This window comes from Eupeodes corollae, chromosome 2 (genome assembly GCF_945859685.1).
Source record: "Eupeodes corollae chromosome 2, idEupCoro1.1, whole genome shotgun sequence".
Classification (NCBI taxonomy): Eukaryota; Metazoa; Arthropoda; class Insecta; order Diptera; family Syrphidae; genus Eupeodes; species Eupeodes corollae.
This window is the reverse complement of record NC_079148.1, coordinates 97,420,493-97,442,691: the sequence shown is the minus strand read 5'-3', so window position 1 is coordinate 97,442,691 and position 22,199 is coordinate 97,420,493. Positions and strand designations below refer to the sequence as shown.

Genomic DNA, 22,199 nt, shown 5'->3' with positions numbered 1-22,199 from the left:
TGTAGCAGGTTTTAAGAATTTTTATATGTTGTGCGATAGTTAGGCGATCCATTTTCGTAGATGTAAGACTTTCAACTGAAAAACACAAAAAAAACAACATAATTTGACAGATGTCGATTTCCAGGCCTGTATTTTTGAAACCGCAACATGGATAACCCATAATAAAAGAAATAGGTTATAGGTTATTTTGAAAAAAAAAAAACAGAAATGTTGAAATAAGTCACTGCTTACCAAGTCACATAACTTCTCGTTTTGTTTGACCAAAATTAAATCTTTATTTGAACAGTGTTATCAAAATTATCAACCTCATTTTCATATTTATAAAACGGTTATAAGATATACAAAATTCAGGTATCATATCAAGATCCCAAACCATCTTCCAGTAAGTTTTTATCTTGATATTAAAAAAAAAAAAAAATGATAACTCTAGGGTTCTAAAACCATATCCTCTTCATTGAATTGATGTACACTGCCGGCCAATAGAATAGGTTCCCAGCTTTTACAAGGGAAAAGGCTTTTTTTCTCCAGAATAGAGCTTTGCAAACAGCTTTTTTCTTTTATATTCTGAAATCATCTCATCGAGCCATTTGTAAGAAAGAGACAGATTAAAATATGTCCTAACGGAAAACTGCCAGCACACTATGAAATGCTATAAAAAAAAGCATTTCCCATAGGTCAATAGAATAGGTTCTTCTGCTTTAAAGTTAGTTCTGGTTCAGAATTTGTAAAGATCAGAGCGTGAAATTTTTACAAAGTTAAGTTAAGTTTTCAAAATACAATTTTAAGAAAAAATGGGACGAGGACAGTAATGCGGAAGAAAAAATTAAAATCAAACTGTACGCAGAACAAAGTTTAAGTGCGCGTTTAATTGCAAAATATATTGGAAGATCGTAAAATATTGTGAGCATTTTTTTGAAAAATAAAGAAAACTATGGGAAGGATATGAAAGGACACCCAAAAGTTACGTCAAAATGAGATGATTGCTCGACTGACGTCTAATTCTTGTCAGTCAGCTCCTAAAATAAAGACATCATCTGGAACAACAGCAAGCTTTTCCACGGTTAAGAGAGTTATTAGGAGTGCCCCAAACATCAAGCGCATGACACTTAGGAAGAAGCCTCCACTTAACCCGCAAAGAAAAGTAAAGCGGCTTGAATTCTACGGGCGCCACATGTCATGAAAAAAGGAGTGGCAGTTTGTCGTTTTGACGGATGAAAACAAAATTTCATCTCCATGGCCCGGACGGATTTAATTATTATTACCATGATATACGATAAGAAAAATTATTTTCGCTGCGTCATCATAGCCGTGAAGGTTGTGTTATGGTTTGAGGTGCAATATCGTATTTTGGAACTATTGTGATGGAATTTACATCATCACGAATGACGCCAAATTCATACAAAAGCATTCTTAAAGGGCTTTTCCGAAATTCAGTGAAATGTTTGGGCAAATTAAATGGACTTTGCAGCCCATCCATATCGTCAGCGTCGTAAAAGCCTGGATAAAACAACAAAATGTTGGATTGTTGGAATGGCCTCCCTACTCACCAGACGTAAATACGTAAATATATATTTTCCCAATAAATATCGGTGAACCTCTATTGACCGATCAAAATGACAATTTATTTGAATTCATTGCAGAAAACGTTTCAAATTCAACGTAGTTATTGTTTTCGGTTTAACTCTTTCTTAAAAATAGGTAATAGGTAGGTATTGAAAACCGCAGTGTATGTCCTCGATAGCTCCACTATTTCTTTATTTAAGGTCTTGTATCTATTATACAGTATAGAGCTTATTCTTTACGTGAATAGGAAACATTTTTAGGAAACTTTGTTTTAGCAATATTTTTATTATTCAATTCATCAATGCCTTCCAACTCAGGACCTTATATCAAAAGCTACCCAATTAGATGTATACAAAATGAAACATCTTTTCGCAAAAACAATTTAATTAATGTGTTTCGGAATTTAAGAAGCTTTTTTAAAGGCCGCAGTAGGCTAGGCATTGATATTTTCTTCTACATTGTTATTAGCTACCCTTATGAAACAAGACTTCATTATCAAAGCGTTTTTATTTTATTTTGTTTTTTATTTCTAGTATTACAACATGTGGCTAAGTTTGGTTGGTGCAATCTTGTGTGTCGCTGTTATGTTTTTAATATCCTGGTGGACAGCACTTATAACATTTGTTGCTGTTCTTGCATTGTACTTAATTGTGTCATATCGCAAACCAGACGTTAACTGGGGCTCCACAACCCAAGCTCAAACTTATAAAAATGCTTTAATATCGGTGCAACAACTGAACAATGTCGAAGAACATGTCAAGAACTACAGACCACAGGTAATTTTTTGATTCTTAATGGCAATTGATAACTGTAAATTGTCAACTGTAACCGAACTTAATATTTTCATTGTATAAAATTCTTAATATTTGATTAAATTTGACTGTTTCTAATATTGCAGATTTTGGTACTTTCCGGCCTACCGAACACACGTCCAGTCCTTGTAGACTTTGCCTACATGTTGACAAAAAATCTATCTCTCCTAGTTTGTGGTCATGTTTTGCGCGGATCTAGTTCCCAGAGATATCGTAACTATTTACAAGAACGCGCAACCTCCTGGTTCCGAAAACACCGCGTTAAGGGTTTCTATTCGCTTGTTGATGGAGAAGATTTTGAAGCTGGCTCCAAGGCTTTGATGCAGGTAATTGATATGTTGTGTTTGATGGTGCTGTTGCGTTTGGAAATACCACCTGCCAACTCTTTCAACATACCTATTGTATCGTTATCATATTGCAGGCTTCAGGCATTGGTAAATTAAAGCCAAACATTTTGCTTATGGGCTATAAAACTGATTGGCAGACATGCGAGCGAAAGGATTTGAATTTGTATTTCAACATAATGCACAAAGTGAGTTGGACATAAAGAATAGATACTTATTCGTATATAGATATTGAATTGTAGAATGATATAATAAATGTATCGAGGCACTAATTAAAATCAAATTCAGAGAAACTTGGAAAGTATTAATATAGAGATTGATGATTGCAGGCACTTGATATGTATTTATCGGTTGCAATACTGAGAGTATCAAACGGTTTGGATTGTTCGCAAATATTGGGAGATGAAAGTAATACACAAAGGAATATCCTGGAAATACCACGAACTTTGCAACCCAACGAAAGTTCAACCGACTTGAATGCCGTCGATAAGAGTGCTCAAAATGGACTTAGCGGAAGTATGGATTCGCTGAGTAGGAATGTATCACAGGGTAAGTACCCTACCCTTACTATACAGTGGGGTTATATTATGTATGGAAAGTTGTACGAAGATCGAAAAACCGATTTCTTTGATACAATGAAGCGTATTAAGCTATGATGGGTATTGATGTTTGAATGCAGGTATGTGAGCTTTTTCTTTTTGATAAAAGGTCTTACAATAATTATATTGAAGGCCAACAAAACCAACCTCTCATATGTTAATCGAAGTGCAGAATTTATTCAATACTTAACGACCAATACTATTTCAACTGTATCCAGTCTCGTTAGAGATGAAGGTTTACCTTCAAAATTAAATTGAAAAGAAATTAATAGACAATTTATAAATTATTGCTTTCCAAAAGACCCAAATTCAATAGTTACCATTTTAAAATTGAAGTTGCAATTTAAGCAAATCAGCCTTACTGATAAAATGAAATGCGCTGGAAGTATAACCTTATAAGCCATGAAAACTTTCTAAAATAGTGTTTAAGTTTATAAGTTTAAACTAAACACATTTGATATTGTTTTGAAATGTTAATTAATAGGATCGAAATGGAAGTGGACAGATCTTAGTGTTTTGTATAATAAAGCTACCAGATTGCTTTTTATATTGTGTAACTTGGAATAGTTACCGAAGCAATTTTAATGACACAGAATTCAAAATATATACAATTTTTAAATTAAAACTAACGTTTACAAACTGATTAGAACCGCAGGGAGAGTCAAGGCAAATTTCAGTCCTTGGATGCTTTTTTAGATGTTATAATCTTAGTTTCACAAGGCAAAATCAAGATTTTCACGTCTCTTCCCCAGCTTACTTGAAAGGATTTACTGATATAAAACGGTCTTAGAAAAAAAAACTACGCGTTTTAAAATTTTTCGAAATATATAAAAAGTTCTTATTGCAAGGTTTTTGAAGATATGCAACGCTTCAAGGAAGAAATTGAATCAGAACATTCAAAAGCAGTGAATGTAATGGACTATACTGTTTCCATCGACCTTCTGTTTTCCTTCTATTCGAGGCATACAAATTCGCAAATAAAGTTTAAAGCCTCAATTTCAAAGAAAAATGGTGCAAATATACCAACACCTCACAACAACCAACATTGGCTTCTTAATAACGTTCGGGTTGTTCGAGCTTTGGATGCGAAGGGAATTATTTCCACCTTCAACTAGGCCTGGCAAACGACTTGGTAGAACGTAAAATGTTGAGTCATTGAGGAATTGATGATTGTTAATTAATTGTATGCACCACTTGGACTTTATGCACAAACTTGCGTACAACAGGAGTTGTGAGTGCTTCATTTCGGCCAAATTTGATCTTCAAAAAGCGCTGTGTTTTGGAAAAAAGCTTTGAAATTTGCTGACTACCTCGTAAATCTACTTATGAGTTATGATATTGATGTTATGTCAAAATTTCGTGCACAAAACAGCTGTCAGGGTTAAAATAACCTTTGCTTCGAAATAAAGCAGGAAATAGATAGCCGATACAGGTGGCGTAAAGTGTTTGTCATTTTTGTGGCTCATTTGGAGTTCAACAAGTTTTGAACCATTCGACTCTTTGAGAACTTGCAGCGAGGAATTTCCTCTTCAATATTTTTTTATTTTAAAATTTTAAGTTTTTGTTTACCAATATTTTCCGCGACAAATTAAATAAAGTCCAACGTTCAGCTTGCCTATGTATTGTATAAACGGATCGCTTCCTTACTCTACCTAACACCTCTTGACATACCTATTTAGCAAACAAATAGCTGCAAGCTCTGCTCTTCGCCTCAAAGCTTCGTCGCAGTAGACTTACAACAACAAGAAGACAAGTGAATCAATTTTTATATAAATGGTTCAAAAACAAAACAAGGGGTTGGTGGAAGTGCGCACTTTGAACGACTGAAAATAAGTCTCTCATTCCGCCTTCCCAATCATTGTAGCGTGTTCCAAGCGAAACTATTGCCGATAAAATAAGTCTTGTCTTGGCTTTTAGAAAACGTGATATCAACATCTGATATCCGTATTTTCTCAGATAGTCAGGCCGCTATTAGCTCGGTCCCTAGCAAGCTGTCTCCAGTTTTGAACGTCAAGTTGGTTAAGGTCCTCACCCACCTGCGTGCGCCACCTGAGTCGCAGTCTTCCTCTACTTTGCCGTCCCTCGAGATTGGATTCGAAGACCTTCTGGGCTGGGGGTTGATGTCCATTCGCTCTACATGACCTAACCATCTTAGCAGTTGGACTTTAATTATGTTAACTAGGTTAGTGTCGTTGTACAGCCCATTCTCCATCTATGCATACGGGACCAAAAATCACCCGAAGAATTGTTCTCTTGAAGGATCCTTAGACACTCTCATCTTTCTTTGACAGGGTCCAGGCCTCATCGCCATAAATGAGAACCGGGATGATGAGGGTCTTATAGATGGTGATTTTGGATGCTTGAATGAGGACTTTACTTCTCAATTGCCTTCTAAGTCCAATAAAGCAGCGAATTGCAAGAGTTATTCTTCGTTTGATTTCAAACGAGGACAAAGTCCTCAACTAACTCGAAGTTATAGCTGTCCATAGTAACGTTTTGTCCAAGACGTCGTTGTTCATTCAAATTTTTTGATGACAGCATATACTTGGTCTTGACCTCATTGACCACTAATCCCATCTTATTCGCTTCCGTAGCTATGCTCAAAAACGCTCCACTGACATCACGCTTTGATCTTCCAATTATGTCAATATCATCTGCGGCGTATCCGAATAATTGGATGGACTTTTGGAAAATTGTGCCTCTAGTGTTGAGTTATGCACAATTCTTTCAAGAACAATATTGAAGAAGTCGCATGACAGTGCATCGCCTTGTCTAAAACTTTTTTGACATCAAATGCATCGGTGAGATCTTTTACGACCTTAATAGAGCAGCGTGCATTCTCCATTGTCATTCTGCAAAAGCGGATAAGTTTGACAGGAATGCCAAAACTAGACATTGCTCTGTAGAGCTCTTCCCTGTTGATGCAGTCTTTCGCCGCTTTAAAATCGATAAAGAAATGGTGGGTATCGATTTGAAGTTCATCAGTTTTTGCCAGTTCTGCCGTTGTGTGAATATTTAGTCGATAGTGGACTTTCCTGGTCTGAAGCCACAATTGTAAGGACCTGTCAGGTTGTTGACGAACGGCTTCAGACGTTCACATAATACGGCAGAGAGGATCTTATATGCAATGTTAAGGAGATTGAGGCCTCTGTAGTTGGCGCAATTTAGAGGGTCTAATTTCTTATGTATCGGGCACTATGCTGAGATTCCACTCATCGGGCATGCTTTCTTCCTTTTGCAGATAAGTTGGTTCATGTTCCCTTCCAAGTCATAGATTGCTGCTTTGAAAAGTTCGGCAGCGATGCCGTCAGCTCGAGCAGGTTTGTTTGACTTCATTTTAGATATAGCTATCTTCACTTCTTCGAGGTCGGGTAGACGGAATTATTGATCTGCGTCACCTAGGTTGAGTGGTTCTATCTCCCTTACAGCGGAACTCGATTCGTCATAGCTGATATATAGTTTGGAGAAGTGGTCTTTCCATATTCTCAACATCGACTGCGGTTCTTCTACGATGTTTCCCTGGTTGGCTGGTACCCCTGGGAGGTTTTTTTACCTTTTGGTAAATTCACGAACCACATTCCTGTGACATCCCTCTATCTCCTCGATCGCGCGCTTCTCATGCTCTCTTTTTTTCCATCTAAGAAGCCGGTGTTCCACTTTACTCTTCTGCTCGTAGAGCTCGCGAACAACTCTAGTCCTTTTGTGCAGCGCCGTTTTGTATGCCTCTTGTTTCGCTGCGTGCGCTTGCTGGCATTCGTAGTCAAACCAGGGGTTTCGCTGCGGTGGTCGTTTGAAACCTAGCACTTCAGAGGCGGCATCTCTGATGGCTTCAAGGCAGAATTGCCACTGATTTGTAATGCTTAATGCAGGCAGCATAGGACTCCTTAAGAGGTTATTTGAGACTCGATCGGAAAAGAGATGGCAATATCTTGCGATTGTAGCCGTCTTACGTCAAAACTTCTCACAGTACTTCCTTCTTTTGGATTGGATCGGGATATCCCGATATCGTAAGAGACTCAAACTTGTTCCATTGAGCTTATAAGGAAGCCTCAAGTTTCATGTGGTATCACAATGGGCCATTAAACCGGCCTAAATGTGTCCGTTTCCATCATGGATAGCCACTTTAACCTAACCTACCATTATTTTTAGTTAAATGAAATGGTTAAGGCTGAACTTTTAAATGTCGATAATAAGCTCTTAATCTTATATGGTTTTTCAATATATACATTTTGTGTGTAGATGTCGTGGAGTTTGCTGTGTGGCACGTAGCGCCGCCGCCGCCGTCCTGCTGGAACCACATGTCGTCTATGTCCATATAGTTCAATGTGGGGCATAATAAATTAGTTATCATCGCTAAGACATTAGTTATCATATCAGCTTAACGGTAACTAAGGATACATTATCACCTGGTGACCCTTGCGTGTGTTATTGTCGTCCTATATACGCCAATTTTGCTTGTTAGCACAACCATTCATCCAAAAATGGGGTCCTTTTCGAAACAATTCAAAGCCCAGTCAGCAAACAAACGGCGTTGTCTATGGTCATGAACTTTGAGCTCCTGGGCTAGTTGGATCTTGTACGGATGCAGGCCCATGTCCCGACAGAAAATTCGCCAAGTTAAAGTCTGCGAAAGGCCGAGTTCTTGTGCGTGGCGAGGAATAGACTGCCTCGGGTTCTGCTGAATACTTTCACGGAACGCGACGATGTTCTCGAAGAGTCGACTGTGGAGGGCCTCACGTCTACCGTACAATGGGCGCAACGTTTGCGTTAACGAACACTCGTTTTGAAAGGCATTGAATGTGCTGTTCAATCGTGTAACTTGCCATGATGATTTCGGATAAACAGCTGAATAATAAACAAAAAATTTGAAAGATGTCACCAAAACAAAATGGCCTCCATTAGGCTCCAAGATCTACCCGCGCTTATTTAAAAACAACCCTTTATATGAATCTTTCAAAAACGCAAATTATTAACAAATGTTGTTCTTAAAATAATTTGTGATTTAAAAAGCGAGTCCTTCAATTTAAGGCTTTAATAAACATATTGTTCATATCGTTGAGTTTAAGTCCTTAGCTCCACTATTATATTTGATTTCAACTTATATTGTATACACCTTTACTCTCACATTTCTATATATAAGGTATATAAGCTTCAAATTCAGTTGGAAATATTCCCAAGATTATGCTAATGACATTTTGTGGTTTTCCCTATTGGCATACCGAACCAACCAACACCTTGATTAATGATTTCCGACTCTGTGTGTCCTTTCCGTACCTATATAATTCCGTGCTTTCCATTTCCAGTCCGTGAATCATGATGGTTTCTTATTTTTTTATATATATATTTAGCTTAGGAAGAAACCCAACGTTTCAATTTGATTTTCATATATATCGTCATTAGTTTTCGTTTTTCTTTTACGGATTTCCACGACACAGAATAACTAATTGAGTTAATTTTAGTTCTCTTTGAACCTAAAATAAGCTAATCTCAATTACTTCAATATGTTGTTAATTCTGGTGGGGCTAAGAAAAGGAATGGTTAATTTATTTTGAGACTTACATTTTTCTAACAAACGAGCATGACTATCTTAATTGATGAAAATGTACGATTTGTTATTTTTATGTTTTTTTTTGTCTTTGTTAATTATTTGGAAAACTGAGGGAAATGTCCTGTAATGGTCTCAAAATATGAATCTGAATGCCAGCTGATGTTTGAGTTTGGCGGGCCCAATTGGAAGGTCCAAAATAATAATTAAATTTAAATTTGTTTAGTTGTCAAGAATGGTTTTTACTTATGGCATTGAAATCTTTCCCTTAAATTTTGAACAACCTTTGTTCATAAAATTTGTTTGAAGGTAAACGAAATTAAAGTTTCCCCACAATTTAAATATTCAAAATATATTACAAGCATCTTATTTTCTTTCTTAAAACTTTATTAAATCTACTTACTTTTAATTTTTGTTTATTTATTTATTTTGCATGAAAATATCAATCAAACAAAAATTGTAAATACACAAATATAACATAAAAAAGGACAAGACAGTGATAATGGTCTGAAACTAATAAAAAGTAAGTAGCATGAATTATTTATTTATTTTTAATTATTTATATAACAATTCTGAATAAATAAATTTAATTTTAGTTTGTAACATAAGAGTGGTCGTTTAAATAAATGAATTTTTTTAATTTAAACAAATTTGTCTATGCTTTCAGTATTTTTTTTAAATTTAAATAATTTTAAGTTAACACGAAATAATACGACCACACTAATGCATTGCGTATTTACTAAACTAAAATGTTGAAATTGAAATTAATTTTATTATATTTTGCCTAACGCATCAACTATTATTATGGAACGAAACACCAACTCAAAATATTTTTTAACTATAAATAAGTGTTTAAGATACCTTTAATACGCATCACTTTGCATGATGAAGGTAAAAATCATTGAAAACAAATATAAATAAATATTAATTAAAAATAACATAGATTGTTTTAAATTTAAGTAAATAAAATGTTTTCATTATTTTGTTTGTAAGCTTTTTGGAATGATTTGATAGAGTAGAAAGTTGATTTTTTAATTGATATTAACTTTTTCGGTAGAAATATATTCTATAATTTATTTTAAAGTAACATTTTAACTTTTATTTAAACAAAGAGGTATAAAATATCCTACGTGCATAATTTTTGCGCTGTTTAAAATATAAGTGAACCTTGTCATAAAGATAATTTTCGTTTTAAATTTATTTAAATTATCGCTTTAGGTTTATTTGATTAACAATGTTCTCAGTAAGATAATGATTGCGCTATAATTTTGAAAATTTTTTAGAAAAGAACACAAATATCAATTTCTTCCAAACAATATGATTTTACAAAATAAAGGGCTTATTTTTAGGTGGGTGAGAAGTGTTGAAAGTTGAGATTTGATACTTTGTTTTTAAATACTTAGTTTATTTTATCGTTATCAAATTGTACTAATTTTTATATGTTTGATGTATTGAAAATAAATATTATTACTGTTCAGAATCTTAAAACATCAGGTTATCACAATCTAAATACAAAGTAATAAGGAAATTTGTATTAAGAAAAGATGTCTGAAACAAAATTCAGTATTGAAAAGCTTTGTGGAAGCGAAAACTTCGAAGACTGAAAATTTTCCGTTGAAGCTTATTTCCAAATGAAAGGACTTTGGAAGGCTGTTTCTGATGGTAGTGAGACGGAGAAGGATGCAACGAAGCTCTTAAACGCAAAATCGGAGCTTATACTGCTTGTTGAAAGATCCATTTATCCTCATATAAGACATTGCAAAAGCGCTAGGGATATTTGGTATTTTCTTAAGAACATTTTTCAAGATTCTCGTCTTGTGAGAAGAGTTGGGATCATCCAAAAGTTTTGTTCTACAAAATTGAAAGATTTCTCTACCGTAGATGCGTACGTTAACGATGTTTTAAATACATCTCAAGTCTGGTGGTCTTAACCTTAATGAAGAATGCATAGGATCAATGCTTTTGGCTAGTCCTCCCGAAGAATACTGAGTTTGTTGGCAAGAACAAGAAAAACTTTAGGAATAAGAACTTTAAGGGTCCTAAATGTTACAACTGCAACGTATTTTGCCATATTGCTGCTAAATGTCCAAAAAAGAATAACAACCATCAAGAAAAGAAGAATGCTATGTTAGGATGTTTTTCCGTCACGGCTCTTGATAAAGAAAGATTGTATTTCGACTCGGGAGCGTCAGTTCACATGTGCTCAAATAGTGTATGCTTTTCAAGTAAGATGGAAACTAACTCTTAACTCTGAGTAATTGTTGCAAATAATTCAAAAATGCAAGTCCAATGTATAGGTAATGTCGGTATGAAGGTATCAAAGATAGTGAGGTTGAATTTTTAGAAGTCCTTCACGTTCCCGACTTATGCATTAATCTTTTATCTGTCTCGAAATTGTTCAGAAGGGGTTTTCAATGATTTTTTCCAAGAATGGATGTTTAGTGAAAGACCAAAGGGGGTAATGTTGTTGCAACTGCAAGTTTGGTGAACAATATGTTCCGACTCAACAGACCACCCAACCAAAGTGCATATGTTACAAAAAATTTAGCTTCACACTTTGAACTTTGGCACAAGCGTGTTGGACATAAACGTATTAAAACCCAAGCTATGATTCCGAAAGTGGTGCAGAATATTGATTGCAATAGTTCAAAAATCAATTCCATCACATGTATCAAAGCTAAAATGACACCCCTGCCGTTAAACTCAATTGGTAGCAGAAGCAATATTAGAAGGCGGAAGCTTCTTAATAACATGCAGTATTTCTTCCATTTTCAATAGATCCACTGTTGATCTTATGGTTTATATCACCGACAAGTGGAATAATTCCTTACATCGTTTTGTAGAAAGTAAGATTCTCGCATTTGATATTTCAAAGGCATTTGATAGAGTTTGACACCAAGCTCTCTTATCGAAAATGCGAGCTTTTGGTATTGATGAATCCGATATCCACGAAATAAACGCTGGTGTGCTCCAGGGCTCCTTTTTGTCTCCAAAACTCTTCCTTATTTTTATAAATGATCTTTTGTCTGAAACTTCTAACCCAATTTATTGTTTCTCTGATGACATTACCCTTAGCTTTTCATATTCGTTTTTAAATTTTCATCCTTGTTCTTGGGATGTGGACTACCAACGGCAACGTATGATAAGCTCATTAGATTCCGATCTTGACAGCATTGTACAATGGGGAATCAAAAACCGTGTAGAATTTAATGGTTCAAAAATTCAATGCTGTCTACTGTCGCAACAGCGTAACCCTTCCCCAATGCCACTATCCAGGAGTGGTACTTGCATCAAGGAGACTGAACAGCTATCAGTCCTAGGTATGTGCATTACAAACCAAATGTTTTGGAGTAATCACATATTTGACATCGCCAAAAATGCTTTAGGTTTTCTCCGACGATGCAAGAAGTTGTTTACCCCTTCTGATCGGGATATAATCTATAAAGCCCATATTCGTCCAAAACTGGAGTACAATTCCCATATTTGAGCAGGTGCTCTTATAACTTGAGTCTTCTGGACAGAATTCAAAAGAAAGCTCTAAAAATAATAGATGACCGTTGTCTTACTGAAACTTTTGCATCTCTCGAGCACCGTCGTAAGGGTTCATGTCTCTCATTATTTTATCGCTTCTACCATAAGCAATGCTCTTATGAAATACCCAGTTCCATTCCTCCCCTCAAACAATTCAACCGTAATACTCGTTCTTTTAGGAATGCCCATCAGTTTACTCTTGAGCCCAATTTCAGCCGTACTTTGAGGTGCAGAGATTCTTTTTTTAGTTGCACTACACGAATGTGGAGTGCTTTACCAGATTCAATATTTTCCACTCAATGCAATGTGCAGGCATTCTAAACCAATGTGCAACGGTATCTCCTTTCAAATCCTTATTACTCGCACCGTGTATAATCATTATAAGGGTATTTATATCCCCTTGAGTGCACGTAAAAAACAGCTCCGAAAAATCTCTGCCAAGGCATGAAATATCTCTGGCTTATTTGTGTAGACCGTGGACTTCACATAACAAAATATTCTAGCTAATCTTATGATCTTGAAGGCCAATCTACAGACGTGCAACGCGAGATAATGAAGTCACTAAAAATGTCCTTGAATATATTGATTGTTTCATTGTTAATAAAATTTGCATAATTTGCAAAAAGTTATTCAAGAGCAAATCCATGGATTATAAAATGGAAAATCGAATTGAGCATAAATCAAGTGAGAGATGTTAAAAAGACCAATTCCGAAAAAAGTATTGTAAGATTCAAAACTACATATCAAAAAAAACACCATTTCATTTTATATTTTGAATTATTAACCAAACAAAATGTGAATTTAATCATAATTTTTACTGCAATTTTGTTAAGTTCCATTTTTTTGACGGTTTTGTCACATTTATTGAAATTAATTTTCATTTTAATAATTATTTAAATTCATTGTCAAAAAAAGCAAAATTCAAACACACATATTTAGTCGCAAACATTCCTTGTTGACAAGACATCAGAATAAAAGTCAAATATCCTTTTCTAAAAACAACACCAAAATATCATTAAAAAATAAGGTTTTCATATTTGTTTGCTCTCCTTTTTTTTAACATATGAAAATAAAAAAGAAAGCATGCATTGTTTTTCTCCCAGAGGATACTTACCATACCAACAATATTTACAAACGTACATCAAAAAAAGGTATTATGGCATGTGCTGAATCTGAATCTAAATATAATATGTGTGATGATGGTCCTGTGAATGATACGAAAATATGACCTTGGCCTTGACTTTTGGCTATCAGAAAGAATGATATTGGTAGGAAGCGAAAAAAATAATAGATAGTAGTCAGTGTTGATGTATTCAATCAATATCAAAAGTTATGTATATCCTTTTTGGTCTACGGAATATCTATAAACCATTGCAAATTTCCATCAAAATATGAATTGAAATCCTGTGATACGGATACGTTAGGGAGGTTTGAGAACAACATTTTTAAAACGATAAACCCCAAACGAATACGTAACATTATATAACGGTCTCACTAGCCTTTGAGTTACATTTGCTCCTCCATAAGGATAACTGACTTTAAAACCAAAATTTGGAGAACAACAAATTTAAAGGCGGAAAATTTTTAACAATGTAGCAAAATATTATTACTAAGTTGTAAATTAGATTTTAATAATTTCAAACAATTAATGCATTTTATCTCTTAAATTTTAATAAAGTTTAGATCACAAATTGATAACCTTAAATTGTGTTAAGTTTATAATTTAAAAGACTTTTAAATTTCTGACATTTCAAATTATTATTAGAGTTTGCAATATTTGTCGTTGTTTTTTTTTTCATAGAAATGTCAATGCTTAGTGTTTAGTCGTCTTTATGTACAGCAGCACCATTTTGAATGAAATTAGTACATTATTTCCTTAGTTGTCCAACCGATTAGAACTTTGGAATAGCCAGTAAATTGTCAAAGGTTTAGAAAATTGCTCGGACGTATGAAAAATAAATAAAAATGAGAATTTTTCAATAGTTTTAAAGTTTTATATTTTAATGTATATATATAAAGAATGGGGCATATTCGTAGTCATATAAATGAACTAATGTCTAAATTTAACATCCCAGTTAGACACAGCTGCTATTCATAAAGAATTTGGCTGTTCTGTTTAGTTTTAAACAGGTCTAAGATAAATTCTACTACAATTATTTCACTTTAAGAAATTCCATTAAAATTTTAAAAAAAATATTTACTTACATATGTAACTAATAGCTCATTACCTATATCATTTGGATATTTACAAAATTACTAACTTACTTAAGGTGGCGCTACAGTCCTGTGTGAACTAGGGCCTCACCCAACAAACTTCTCCATCTAGCTCGGTCCCTAGCTAGATGTTTCCAGTTTCGCGCTCCAAGTTGGGTGAGGTCACTTTCCACTTGTGCGAGCCACCTGATCCGCGGTCTTCCTCTACTGCGCTGTTCTGTGGGTGTGGATTCGAAGACTTTCCGGGCCAAAGCATTGGTTTCCATGCGCTCTTCGTGACTCAGCCATCTTAGTCGTTGGACTTTTACCCTCCTGGCTAAGTCTATGTCGATGTACAGCACGTACAGCTCGTATTTCCATCTTCTCCCCCAATCATCTACGATGCATACGGGACCGTAGATCACACGAAGAACTTTTCTCTCTAACCGACCCAAGGTGCTTTCATCCGCTTTTGTCATAGTCCATGCTTCTGCACCATATAGCAGGACGGGGATGATGACGGTCTTATAAAGCGACACTTTGGTCCCTCGAGAGAGGACTTTACCACTCAATTGCTTTCGAAGCCCAAAGAAACAGCGGTTAGCAAGAGTTATTCTGCGTTTGATCTCAGCGCTGGTGTTGTTTTCTGAATTAATAGCGAAACCTAGATGGACGAAGTCCTTGACTTACGTCTGTCGATGGTGACGTTTCGACCGAGACATCGGAGTTTTAGTTCCTTTCTTGACGACGCGACGGCATGTACTTTGTTTTGACCTCATTATCCGTTAAACCCATTTTTGCCACCTTTGCCTCAATACTCACATTGACATCATGCTGAGTTCTTCCGATTATGTCAATGTCATCAGCATATGCTAGTAATTGGACAGACTTTTGAAAGATAGTGACTCTAGTGTTGACGTGTGAGCTCTGCACCATTCTTTCAAGCACGATATTCAAAAAAATAACATGACAGCGCATCACCTTGTCTAAAACCTTTTTTGACATCGAAAGGTTCTGTTAAGTTGTTTCCAACCTTTATAGAGCAGCGTGAATTCTCCATGGTTATCCTGCACAAACGGACGAGTTTTGCAGGGATGCCAAAACTAGACATGGCTCTATACAGCTCGTCCCTGTGGATGCCGTCATATGCGGCCTTGAAATCGATGAAAAGATGGTGGGTGTCGATTTGGTGTTCTTGAGTTTTTTCCAGGATCTGCCGTAATGTGAATTTTTGATCGACTGTGGACTTAACTGGTTTAAACCACACTGATAAAGACCTATCAGGTTGTTGACGATGGGCTTTGGCGATGTTAAGTAGACTGATTCTTCTATAGTTTGTTCAGTTTAGAGGGTCTCCTTTTTTCAGGATCGGGCAATCAAATCCATTCGTCAGGCATGCTTTCTTCCAACCATATCTTACAGATAAATTGGTGCATGCTCCTAACCAACTTATCTCCAGCTGCTTTAAAGAGCTCGGCATTCAAGCCATCCGCTCCAGCGGCTTTATTAAACTTCATCTTATATATGGCAATCTTTACTCCGTCTAAGTCGGGAGGACGGCACTGTTGGCTTTCGTCGTCTATGTTGAATGGATAATCATCCTGCCTGACAGCGGAATTCGGTTTGTCGTCGCCGTTAAACAGTCTGCAGAAGTGGTCCGTCCATATCCTCAGCATTGACTGCAGTTCCACTATGATGTTTCCACTTTCGTCTTTGCAGCCTTCGGTTCTAGGTGTATATACCTGTGAATTTCGTTTTACCTGTTCATAAAACTTTCGAACTTCATTCGTACTTTTAAATCTCTCAACATCTTCGACTGCACGCTTCTCATGCCCTCTCTTTTTCCTTCTTAGAAGTCGGTGTTCCTTTCGCCGCTTCTGCTCATGGAGCTCATGCGTGCATGTTGTTTGGCTGCATTTGACTGCCGATATTCCTCATCAAACCAGGGGTTCCTTGTTGGTCGCTGCTTTAAACCAAGCACATCAGAGGCGGGGTCTCTGATTACATCTAGGCAATGTTGCCACTAGTTTTCCATACATTGTGTTGGCGGCAAAGAACTTTGAGAGAGGTTACTTGTAACAATGGGGTGGTTGTCCGAGTCAATGTTAGCTCCTAGGAAAGTTCGGTCATCCATGATGCTGGAAGCGTGTGTGTCGTCGATCGCAATATGGTCAATTTGGTTGATGGTATATTGATCTGGAGAACTCCAAGTTCTTTCGTGGATGTTGAGGTGTGGAAAACGCGTGCTGGCTACCATGACGTTTTGCCGTGCAACAAAACAGAAAAAACAGCATGCAGGCTGTTCTTCTGTGCATGCGAACATATCAGGCTAATTTTGCCGAATTTTGCCTTAATGCGTATGGTCATGAGAAGCACCTATGCTCAATACTTCTTGTCTAAGTCTGGCTCCAATGACAAAGCCGCATCCAAATAAGCGCTGTTGGTTTCGTGGTTGTAGTTAACAGAGTAAATATCGCAGTTTTTCATCCTCTTTTTGCCCTGGATGTCTGTGATGTCTGCTTTATAGCAGTCTAGGTCCTCCACTATTTCTTTGGCCGCACGCGGTCTGTTAAGGGACCTTACATTCCACGTTTGTGTTGGTTGTCAACAGTAAATCCGTCCGTATCCGGCTTGTTGGTGCTTCGCAATTATGATGTTTTTACGTGGCCAGGAAGTCACCCCGACGGCACAACCCCCAACCTGGAGGACCAGATCCTAAGTATAACTTCAAGGACGGGGAGCCGTATAAAACCGTTCCTTATAGGCCTGGGCTCCGAATATGTCTAATAAGCCTTATAAGGTGTTCACTAATTAGTTCAACCTTACTGGAACTGTAGACGCCCCGTTGATGCCATCTCGGGAACTCCACCGCTGCCGTCTGGATAAGGAGAGGAGCCTTAGTAGAAACACCATTCCCCCCTTTCTCGTTTGCCGACCCCAACAACTTTCCACTGGGGTTGGAACAAAATCTACAGTTGAGGTAATAGGCAGCCGATATTCACAAGGGTGAGGTGAGAGTAGGAGATGATAGATAGATGTGGGTTCAGGGAAAAACTTATGGACGGTTGTGCCCTCTTGAATGCACATGTCTACCATTTGAACATCGATATTGGCAAACATCTCATTCAAATTTGATCTTCAAACTAAGAAGGTCAATTATAAACTTTGTAGTATCTTTTTCCAATCGATAACTTTCATATAAATCTTCATGATTCATATCAAATGGGTTGTTTCGGATTAAGTAGGTTTTCTCTTAGATGGTACATTCCAAAGTTCACCCAAATATCGAAATCTTGAATGATTTTAGAGTCTTTAGACATTTCAATTTTTGTTTTAATTTTTAAAATGAAATAGTTCCCAAATTTAATTGTATTAATTATTTTATTTATTTTTGACATTTTATAGAATTAAAAACACCTTTAACATAAGTTCTGTTGGATTTATTTTTAGACTCTAAGCTATCGTTAAAAAGTGGGTTCCGATTGTCCATAACATAAACAAAAGTTTAATTTAGCAAAGACAAAATCTGAACTTATCAAAGAGCTATGAATATTGCCAATATTTTTTTATATAAAATTTATTAGTAAAAGTAATGTTTTGAGTAGTTATCTTAGGTAAGCGAATAGTGAGTTCAGTCTAATGAATTTATAAATTTGGTCGAATCCTAATTTTCAGTGTTTTAAAGGTTTTGAGAAATGGGAATTGAAAAAAACTCCAAATTTATTTATTCGATTTATTTTATTATTTCTGTAATAATAAGTTGATTGCGAATGTTTCATTTTTTCAAATTGCAAAAACCGTTGCTCACAGTTCTTTTTATACTTTTAACTGTAAGTTATGGGTGCTATGGGGTACTTCATCCGCCCAATAAGTGACGTGTTACATTAACTTCTAGAACTACCCAGTTATTGTGAAACAATAATGTTGATTTCATCTGATATTTACGTTACAAGAAGCTTAATTTTGATTTTTCTTTTATATTAAGGAACAGGCCCTAAATGCCATAAGCCTCAATTTATTTCACAATTTTTCTTCACAAACCTATCAATCCTAAAATAATAAATCCATTTTATAATCGATTAAACTGAGGTTATCAAATCTATAACAATTTACAAAAATTCACTTGAGTGGAAGTTATTTAATCTGGACAACAAACTTTCGAACAACTTAGTTTCCCTTATTTTTAACCAAGCTTTAACCCAGTAAAGTTAAGTGATTGTTGAGAAGGTACTGAATTCTTATGTTTAAAATTTCAATTCGAAAACGTCAATAGATATAGATGATTTCAATTTCGGTCACCTTCTTCGTATTTTATTTTTTTTTTAGAAAAACATCAAATTGCATTTCTGTGTTACCATAAGATATAAAAATATAAAAAACAAACACAAATTTGTAAACTTGTTTAAGTTTTAGCTTTAAAGTTTTCTTTTTCCATGATTCAAAGATATGAAAACAAAAGCAGGACTCATGAGAAAATCTCAAAAAATAGAATAAAACTTATTGAATAATTTGCATTCAGATGAAATTGTTCTTTAAAATATCAGTACCTACCTGACACGTGCCAAATAAAAATATACCAAAACAACTTCGAAAACGATGTTGAATTAAACTAAAGAAACCAAATTTATTCACAACTAGATTAATTTTCTTTGTTGAATTCAAGCTTTCAATTTATCCAACTGCAAATGATTTTGAAATTGACTCTTTGGTGGAACAGAACTATCTTCAGCTCTTCCTTTCTTTATTTAAAAGGAATATCTTAAAACAGAATACTTAATCAAAATAAATAAAAGAAAGGTTAACAAATTTATATTTGGAAAAGGATTACATCTTAGCAACAGAAACAAAAGATAGAAAAACTTTATTTAATATTTTACAATAAATTAAATACAAAAGAGCTCGTCCTTAATCCTGATAATTTATATGCATGGAATAAGAGCTTTGTTTGGTTTCAAGAGATAGTGAAATGTTTTTATTAACTCAAAAATTTCTTTTTTTTTTGTCTTTGCTTTTGAATCAACCGACCTCACCGCACCTTGGGTATGGGTATCTATACACGTTTGTATACACAATTAGGCTATATCAAATAGAAACACCTTTGTTTACTTTTTCTTAAAAATATGGTTGCTTCTGGCCTAAAGAAAAGCCTCCTAGGAATAAGAAACTTTATATCTAAAAACAGAACCAGGTGCAAATCTTCAAGTTCACAATCGAGCACACGACATCAGGGAGGTCTCGTTTAATACAGCTTATCTAAGAATATAGCAAAATTCCTTAAAACTTTACCAAGCTCTTCACCGTGCTTCGTCGTCGCGTCTCGTCGTTATCCCAAAATCATATAAATATGTAAAATGAAAGACGTATGAAACCATTTTTAAAATTTTCTACAAAATGAGAACGATGTTTTAAAGCATTAAATAAGTGTGCTCCAATCGATAATTTAAAAGATTACGTTTTCTATTACTATTATATATTTTACTATTATTTTTTTTTGGTTTAATGCAGTAAAGTATTGAAGGAACTACTCGTATAATTGTTTGGTTTCATATTTAAGCTTTTGACAATTAATTTTATTTTCATAAATATTGACTTTAAAAACTTTAATACGACGTAACGTTATTGAAATAAAACGATCCGAAACTTGCAATACTAATACCAACGCTATTTTAAAGGCTGGTGTTAAACGCAATGTATAGTTATTAAAAAATATTAGTTATAAGATGAGTTATGGGTCTTTATTTGATTATATCTGAAGTCTTGAAATACCTTGAATGTTTTAAATAATTCGTTTTAAATATAAATTTCAATCCTGATTGGTTTTAAGGATTGTCCGGCGTCCACTCAGGTTGAGACATACACGTTTTCAGTATTATTTATATAATGTCATCAATATATTTCAAAAATTTGATGTTTATAGCTTTATGATTCCAAATTCGAAATAACTATAAAACCGCATTTATCGGCCTTACGTTTTGGAATAAATTCTTCAGCGTTGTTTTAAGTGCATGTAAATGTAAGGCAGTAATGATACGCAACTTAATTCCTTAATGTGGCGCTACAGTCCGGGGTGGACCTGGGCCTCAACCAACATGCGTCTCCTGCCAGCTCGGTCCCTAGCTAGCTGTCTCCAGTTTCACACGCCAAGTTGGTTGAGGTCTTCACCCACCTGCGTATGCCACCTGAGTCGCGGTTTTCCTCTACTGCACCGTCCCTCGACATTGGATTCGAAGACCTTCCGGGTTGGAGCGTTGATGTCCATTCGCTCTACATGACCTAGCCATCTAGGCCGTTGGACTTTAATTCTGCTAACTAGGTCAGTGTCGCTGTACAGCCCGTGCAGTTCGTCGTTATATCTTCTACTCCATTCTCCATCTATGCGTACGGGACCAAAAATCAGCAGAAGAATTTTTCTCTCGAAGCATCCTAAGACGCTCTCATCTTTCTTTGACAGGTTCCAGGCCTCAGCGATATGAATGAGAACCGGGGTGATGAGTGTCATATAGACGGTAATTTAAGATGCTCGAGAGAGGACTTTACTTCTCAATTGCATTCTTAGTCCAAAGAAGCAGCGATTTGCAAGAGTTATTCTTCATTTGATTTCAGCGCTGGTTTCATGTCGTTGTCTGTGTTACTAGCGGTACCTTGGTAGAAAAAGTCCTTAAATACCTCAAAGTTTTAGCTGTCCATGGTGACGTTTTGTCCAAGACGTCGTTGTTCAATGTAATTTTTTGATGACAGCATATACTTTGTATTGCCCTCATTCGGTGAGATTTTTTCCGACCTTGATAGAGCAGCGTGCATTCTCCATTGTCATTCTGCACAAACGAATTAGTTTGACAGGGATATGGATACTGTCATACGCGGCTGGTGGGTTTTGATTTGAAGTTCCTGGGTTTTTTTCCAAGATATGCCTTAGTGTGAATATTTGGTCGATAGACTTTCCTTGTCTGAAGCCACAATGATAAGGATCTGTCAGGTTGTTGCTTCAGACGTTCTTGCAATGTTAAGGAGACTGATGCCTCTGTGGTTGGAGCAGTTAAGAGGGTCTCCTTTCTTATGTATCGGGCACACTATGTTGAGATTCCATTCATCGGGCATTCATTCTTCCAACCATATTTTGCAGATGAGTTGGTGCATGCTCCCTACCAAGTCATTGCCTGCTGCTTTGAATAGTTTTGCAGTGATGCCGTCAGCTCCAGCTGCTTTGTTTGACTTAAGTTTAGATATAGCTATCTTCACTTGGTCAAGGTCGGGTAGGCGGAATTGTTGATCTGCGTCGCCTAGGTTGAGTGGTTCTATCTCCCTTACAGCGGAATTCGGTTCGTCATCGCCATTATATAATTTGGAGAAGTAGTCTTTCCATATTTTCAGCATGGACTGCGGTTCTACAACGATGTTCTTCTGATCGTTCGTACAGGCTTTGGTTCGTGGGAGGTTTTTTTACCTTTTGGTAAAATTTAGGAACCTCATTCCTGTTGTGACATCCCTCTATCTCATCGATCGCGCGCTTCTCATGCTTCCTTTTTTCCCATCTAAGAAGCCGGTGTTCCTCTCTCCTCTTCTGCTCGTAGAGCTCGCGAGCAGCTCTGGCACACCTGGTGCAACGATGTTT

At 36.0% G+C, this 22,199-nt stretch overlaps 1 protein-coding gene across 3 annotated transcripts in view; it reads left to right on the top strand.

The window, feature by feature from the left end:
• Window positions 1-22,199, top strand: part of LOC129948371 (bumetanide-sensitive sodium-(potassium)-chloride cotransporter) — a 293,982-nt gene that overhangs the window by 248,008 nt on the left and 23,775 nt on the right. Inside the window, exons 14-19 of one of the 3 annotated variants that reach the window (XM_056059342.1) lie at window positions 2,097-2,339; window positions 2,462-2,701; window positions 2,797-2,907; window positions 3,049-3,268; window positions 9,351-9,386; window positions 9,713-9,754. In XM_056059342.1, the coding sequence (XP_055915317.1) occupies window positions 2,097-2,339; window positions 2,462-2,701; window positions 2,797-2,907; window positions 3,049-3,268; window positions 9,351-9,386; window positions 9,713-9,754 (892 nt within the window). The remainder of the gene's footprint in view (window positions 1-2,096; window positions 2,340-2,461; window positions 2,702-2,796; window positions 2,908-3,048; window positions 3,269-9,350; window positions 9,387-9,712; window positions 9,755-22,199) is intronic. The other 2 variants (XM_056059344.1, XM_056059343.1) reach the window with 2 other exon arrangements.